At 40.7% G+C, this 7,500-nt stretch overlaps 1 protein-coding gene across 1 annotated transcript in view; it reads right to left on the bottom strand.

The window, feature by feature from the left end:
- Positions 1-7,500, bottom strand: part of adamts6 (ADAM metallopeptidase with thrombospondin type 1 motif, 6) — a gene marked incomplete at both ends in the record, with an annotated part of 87,831 nt that overhangs the window by 78,712 nt on the left and 1,619 nt on the right. The window contains 2 exons of the mRNA XM_080046570.1: positions 831-1,072; positions 4,346-4,547. Of these exons, the coding sequence (XP_079902696.1) occupies positions 831-1,072; positions 4,346-4,547 (444 nt within the window). The remainder of the gene's footprint in view (positions 1-830; positions 1,073-4,345; positions 4,548-7,500) is intronic.

Raw genomic sequence — 7,500 nt, 5'->3', positions numbered from 1 at the left:
TATGTAGAAAAAAGATTTAGGATGTCCCGATTCTTGTGGCCAGATTTAGGATGGTTAGAAGTACCCAGATGTCCTACTTCATGCGGCCAAGATTGTTAGTGTTGAAAAGTGCATCCTATTTGGGCGATTCTGACCCACAATCCGGTGCGCACGTGAAGTGACGTCACATCGACGAAGCCTCCATATGAAAACAAACGGGGATGCGCCGGATATAAAAGCAAGAGGCAAGATCAAGGCGCAATGTTATGATGAAATAAGAGAGAAAAGTATGTCCCAATAGTATGCCTACTGCATCCTAACTAGATTCTTTTTATCGTCGGATGTAGTATGTAGAATAGAAAACAGAAAGAGTATGCGATTCGGAACGCAACAAATGTATTAAAGCTGCAGTCAGCAATTCTGGAGAAAACGCTTGTTGTCAAAATCCCTTTTTATTTAGTCAAAATCAGTGAATATCTCCTCATGATCTGCTACCTGACTGTAGGCCTACTGTGTGTGCAAACAGCCTAGGCTCTGTAAACTGGTATGTAAACAAAGGGTAATCAAAGGCGGCCCACCAAGCTATCAAAATGTGTCCATTTACAGAGCCTAGACTGTGTATTAGCAGGATTTATTTTTCCAGTGCACACACACACACACACACACACACACACACACACACACACACACACCCACACAGTACGGACAAGTAGCGGTATCGTGAGGAGATATTCCCTGATTTTGACAAAAAGTGATTTTGACAACAAGCGTTCTCCAGAATCACTGACTGCACCTTTAATTTCACAACAACAACAACTTGACCAAAAAGAACTTGAACTTTTCAAACTTACAATGTTCATCACAGACAGGATGTAGTGTTCTATGTCTTTGCGTCCATGGTAACCGACCATCATTTTGTCGGCGACCACCAGCGTCTCTACGAAGCGCTCGGAGCTGACGGAGCGCCTCTCTCTGCGGCCGCTGCTGTCCCACTGGAGGCTCTCGTTCTGGGGCACGGGGGACGAGCGGAGAGGGGGGGTGGCTGGAGGTGGAGGGGTGCTGGACTGGCAAGGTGCACTGCTTTTAATGAGGTCTGTGGGACAAAGAGACAGTGAGTTAAGAGTGATAAGAAACCCAGGGATTGTTCTCTGGTGATCAACAACTTGGACTATCGCAAAAGGCTGATCTTCTATAATATAAACTACTGACAACTTTTCTACCAAAATTCACAATAAAAATATTGTCACTTCGAGCATTTTTAATGAAGTAATGTCGAGATGAAGATTGAAAAAAAAAAATCCAGACTGGTCTCTTAATTTCTTCCAGAGCTGTAGTATCCAAAAGACCTCCAATTTAGCAAAAGAGGGTGTGTGTTTCGTAGGGAATCTGCCCCTTCGAACCTTCAAGCTAGAGAAAGCGTTTTGCTTTATGACCCAGATGCTGTAGGGGAGAAAGGCCTATAAGATGGTGGTGCATGTTGGGACACGCTCAGGCTTCCTGGGGGATGACGGGCCCTTTGCTGTTCCTTATAAGACCGTGGCCCAAATACCTAAATATACACCTGGAGTGGTGTTCGCCTTCCTATACGTCACATCGGAGACAGACACATCGGTTGCTAGGTGAAGAAGTCGTTTGAATTCTGAAAAAATCTCAACATGATTGTCGGGATAGAATGCGATAAATTTACTTTTTTTTTATTATTTTTTTATTTTTTGGGGGTTTTGTGTCCTTCTTGTGATGGTGTGTGCGTGCGTGCGTGTGTGTGCGTGTGTGTGTGTGTGCGTGCGTGTGTGTGTGTGTGTGTGCGTGCGTGCATGTGTGTGTGTGCGTGCGTGCAAGCGTGCGTGCGTGCGTGTGTGTGTGTGTGTCAATAAATATATTGGGGGGGGGGGGGAATAAACATGATTGTCGGAGCTATAAATAGGATTCTGCTCTTCTATAAGTGTCGGAGTGAGGTACTCTTTATGCACTGAAAAGGCCTTTTTATGAATGCTTTTTTCTTAACCTGGGCATACCAGAATGTTTTAGCACTGTTTAATGTTCGATTCAACATTTTTACCAACTTGGTTTTGTTGACTATCTGTATGACAGAGAATTAACTGGCAGCAGCGGACCCGGGTTCGATTCCAGCCCATTCCTGCATGTCACTCCCCTCTCTGCCCTATTTCAACTCTATCTCTACACTATCAATAAAGCATAAAAATGCCAAAAAAATATCTTAAAAAAAAAAAAAAAAAAAAAATTTAAAAGTTAAAAGTTAAAATGAAAAAAATAAAAGTATGTAGAACTACAAATGTTAAGGGTTAATACATATGAAAGATACGTTTTTATTACGTCAAGAACTCTTTATGCACTGAAAGGTCTTTTTATGAATGCTTTTTTCATACCGGTTTTAAAGGGGTAAGAATAGCACACAAGAGGCCCGCTCATGTCTACCAAAAAACCTGGGCCTAGCACCAAACCAGAGCTTCCTCTAACCTGCTATGTTTAGACACTCTTCAGTTTTAAAATGAAAACTGTCGACATTTGAGCCAACTAATTATCTCATGTTGAGGGAACTTGTCATTCATATTTAATGTAACTGAGTTCTACATTCTAAGAACTTCCAAAAAAGTAAAAAGTTTGCGCCAACTTGTGCTTTTTTCGTTCAGATAGTTTAAACACTGTTTGATGTTTTGAATCGACATTTTGAGTTTTCGACTTGGTTTTGTTTGTTTTCTGTATGACAGAGATTTAAGGCGGTTACATACTCCACGAGAAGAAAGAACAAAGTTCTCGGTGACAGAGCTGCGAGAAGTTCTTTCTGGTCTGACATTACATACTTCACGAGAACTCAACTGCCAAACTCATGGTAACTGACTCAGTAGCGCCAGCTGATTTTCCTTATTTCTTTAAAACGGGCACTTCGCTTTCCTCATTGACTTCAGACTGACCAATCACACAATAGTACTCGGACAAGCTGCGAGAAGAAAGTTCGGCCCGGGTGGTGTGTCGAGAACAAGCTGCGAGAACAGCTAAACAAGAGCTGAGAGAAGAAAATGACGTCATTTTCTTCTCTCAGCTCTGTCACCGAGAACTTTGTTCTTTCTTCTCGCGGAGTATGTAACAGCCTTTAGTTGGCACTACTGTTATTGTTTGAAATTCTTAGAATGTAGAACTCAACTACACACAAAAGATACATTTTCATTACATATGCATGAGAAGTTGAAAGTCTTCCGGAAGGTAACCAATCACAACGGAGTGGGGTTGGCAGGAGGGGGGCGAGGGGGCGGAGAAGGACGAAGCCGAGTGTGGACAGAGAATGCTGAAAGCGCCCAGATGAGAGGAAGCATTGCCCGAAAATCTACATAGGTTTTTGTGCTGTGATTCGTGTCAGGTTGCTCTATAGGAGTCATTAATGAGACATTAAGACCAGAAAAGTAGTATAATAGGAGATCTTTAAAGGTGCAGTGTGTAATATGACATCACCAAGAAAGTTCTAGAAAGCAACACTCCCTGGGTAACCCCACCCCTTTCGAATAATAACAGAAGCTACAGTGGCCTTCAAGGACAAAAACAATTCTAAATTTTAAACAATGCACCTGATGACATTCCAACCAACATGGATGCCTCCATAAGACTTACCCTCTCAATGTACAAAATGTAATATTAATATTTGTAATTCTCTGCTCAGGAGGATAATTCAGATTATTGGCAGAGGTGATTTTACACCAATGAGGACATATTTATGAATGAGGATATTGATTTTAGCTAATACATTACTTAAAATGTTACACAGTGTCCCTTTAAGAGTTCTTTTTGGCCTCAAAACTCAATACTGAAGACAACTGTTACTGCCTGAACTTCTAAATATGTAGAACTCAAAAATTTAAGTTTTGCCAAGAGTCATATAGAGTCAAGTCCTCTTTATGCACTGAAATTTGAATAGGCCTTTTTATGAAACTAATTTTTTTCTAACCAGTTTGAAAGGTGTCCAGGAGTAAGTAAGTAGCCTAACTATAGCACACAGGAGGCACGTGTGTGTGTGTGTGTGTGTGTGTGTGTGTGTGTGTGTGTGTGTGTGTGTGTGTGTGTGTGTGTGTGTGTGTGTGTGTGTGTGTGTGCGCCTGTGCCTGTGTCTTAGCCTGCGCCTGTGTGTGTGTCTGTGTCTGTGTCTGTGTCCGTGTGTGTGTGTGTGTGTGTTCTCTCCGCGTGTGTGTGTGTGTGTCTCTGTGTCTCTGTGTCACTGTGTCTCTGTGTGCTCATGCCTACACCAAAAAAAACCCCTGGGCCTAGCACCAAACCCATGTGCTTCCTCTAACCCTTGCTATGTTTAGTATATTCCTTTGCGTCAGCGGCACCCACACCCAAACCGACGGTCACCAACCTGGAACGCCACAGCTGAGCTCCTGGCTACGGTCTCGCGGTGAGGGTGAGGGGATGGCGATGGCGGCCATTTTATAAATAACATGTTGCTGCTGCTGTGCTTCTGCTTCTTCTTCATGGTTCCAGTCACTGGTGGTTGAGGAGGAAATGTTCTTTAAAGGCTCTATGACATACTGCTCCTCCTCTGTCGTTATGACGCCATGCTAGGTAAGGGGGAGAGAGGGGGGGGGGGGGGATGAGGGTAAGAAATGGGTTAATAACACATACAAAAACCTTATTATAAACACTATCCTGTATACTGTATCTGTCATTATCAAATCGGTATTATAATATAATGAATGAGGTTTTTCTTCCCTCAGTATTTTTTTTAACCTTTATTTATACAGGTAAATCCCATTGAGGCCGAAGACTCTTTTGCAAGGGAGACCTGTTTTCCTTTCCCACGTTACCCACACATTCATACACCGATAGCAGCAGGCTAACTATCGACATTCACACGAGGCAAGGTGGGTGAAGTGTCTTGCCCAAGGACACAACAACTATGACACAGGTGGCAGGGCGGGGATCGAACCTCCAACCCTTTGATCATCAGCCGACCCCCTCTACCAACTGAGCCACAGTCGTCCCTTGGCCCAGCTGTCCTGTTAATCCTAACCCTATATTTTACCATTTGTGATGTCACACATGGTAAAATATTATATGGTTAGACAGTGAGACCATAAAACACTCTTTCTGCCTTTTCTCAGACTAGGATGAACTGATTTTAAAAATGTTTGCATATACTACATAGGATCTCAGAGTTCAATACATGGTATTTTGCCCTAAACAACAAAAAATGTCCTTCAAAAATAATTAAGTTTCATGGCGCTCCGGTGGCGTAGTGGATAGAGCGCGTACCATATTGGCACCGGCCTTCTTTGCAGTGGTCGCGGGTTCAAATCCGACCCGTGGACCTTTTACTGCAGGTCATCCCCTCTCTCTCTCTCTCTCCCTCTCTCTCTCTCTCTCTCTCTCTCTCTCTGTCTCCCCGTTTCAACTCTGTACTATCCAATAAAGCTTGAAAATGCCAAAAAATAAATAATAATAAGTTTGGCTCTGTAAAAAAAACCTACAATGCAGGCAATTAAAACCGCACCTCACACTAGCACACGCGAACACAGGGAATATTTTAATAGTGAGGTGATGTCAACATCTAAAAAAAATATATAAAAAAAAAAAAACTCCAGACAAGCTGATTACATTAAAGCCCAGACACACAGTTTTTTATCCATTTTTGGTTCTGTTTAGTATTTAAATGAAAAAAAAAAGGGCAAACAACTAATTCAATTTATGATACGGCGCGTCGGTTCCTGCCAACACATTTGGCCCCATGTTTTCCCGACATAATTACATTTGCCAATAAAGAAGCAGAAGTCTTATTTTTTCCCTTCTATAGAGTTATCCTGAACTGAGAGCTGAAGGGAAGGGCTAGTTCGCTATTAAAAGTTTTTTTAAAAACCTATTCCAATTTCTTGATTAGTAAGAGAGAATTTTGGACTGTTTAGTGGATGAAAAAAAAGCCCGAGGACTAAAAGCTCAGACGGGATAATTAGACGGCTTTGGAAGTGAGTTTTTGAACACGGCACGCGGAGAAATATGTTAAGATTTTATTGAGACACGTTATTTCACAGATCAGAAGAAGGATCAACCGAACCGCAGATGTGTGATCTCAAGTGCAGAGGCTTTAGAACACAATTAAGGGCAGAAAAAAAAAATATATTTTTAAAGGTGGAGTCAGTGATTGTGGAGAACGTTTGTTATTGTCAAAATCAGTGAATATCTCCTCACCATCTATCTGCTACCTGTCTGTACTGTGTGTGCGCTGGGGGAAAAAAAGCTAGTGTTTATACACAGCCTAGGCTCTGTTAACGGGTATGTAAACAAAGCAGGCCTGCCATAGCAAGCAACATTCCCCGTTTACAGAGCCCAGGCCTTTGTATACACACAGTATGGACAGGTAGAAGGTTGTGAAGAAATATTCACTAATTTGGACAAAAAGTAATTTATTTTTATTTTTTTTTACAACAAGCGTTTTCTAGAATCACTGACTCCACCTTTAACGCACAAAATGTCAAGAAAAAAATCCCAATTCTTATCACTAACAGGCCGCAAAGATTTTAGAATAGATTGTTCTTCTTATATAATAATAATAATAATAATAATAATAATAATAATAATAATAATAATAATAATAATAATAATAATAATAATAATGATAATGATAATAATAATAATAATAATAATAATAATAATAATAATAATAATAATAATAATAATAATAATAATAATAATAATAATAATAATAATAATACATTCAATTTATATAGCGCTTTTCTAAAAGTAAAATAAAAAAAATATTTATTAATTTGAACAAAAGTTATTTTTTCGCTGACCCCACCTTTTGACATATGAAATATTCAATTAAAAATCCCAATTCTTATCACTAAAAGATCGCAAAGATTTTAGGATGGATTTTTCTTCTATGAGCATCACTATACTTCACTCCAAGCCGCCTGCCGACTGAGCGCGTGCCAAGTGGAGCGGTGCCAAGGTTCTGCTAAGCAAACTACAATCGGTCTAATCCTTTGGCAGTGTGTCAGAGGCACTGTGGCCGACGTGAGAGCAGCACAGGGCTACAGCTGAATATATTAGTTACCTGACATTCATATCAACGGGGGTGGGGAGGAAGGGGGGGGGGGTTGTTTGAGGTTCATTTGAGGAACTAGGGATGGGACGGATTGGATTTTTTATTGGTATACAGTCAAAAATGAGGGCAATCCAATCATTGGAGTGATGCCACCTATACAAATTGTAATCGTTGTTTTTTATTTTTTTCATTTTATTTAAAGGAGCTACAAAGTCTAATTTTTCCTCTGATGATCATGAATGACATGTAACAGCAAACAAGTCCATCAGTGCAAAGAATGCTTTTTTATGTAGTTTTTCTTAATGCCTTTGTTATGGGTACATTCACCCAGGAAACTACAGCTGGCATAGTTAAAAACGGTGGTTGCGGGTTCAAATCCGACCCGTAAACCTTACTGCAGGTCATCCCCCCTCTCTCTCTCTCTGTCTCCCAATTTCAACTCTGCACTATCTAATAAAGCTTGAAAATGC

This window comes from Ammodytes marinus, assembly GCF_949987685.1.
Source record: "Ammodytes marinus genome assembly, chromosome: 18".
NCBI classification, from domain to species: Eukaryota; Metazoa; Chordata; class Actinopteri; order Uranoscopiformes; family Ammodytidae; genus Ammodytes; species Ammodytes marinus.
This window is presented reverse-complemented; position numbering and strand designations above follow the sequence as displayed.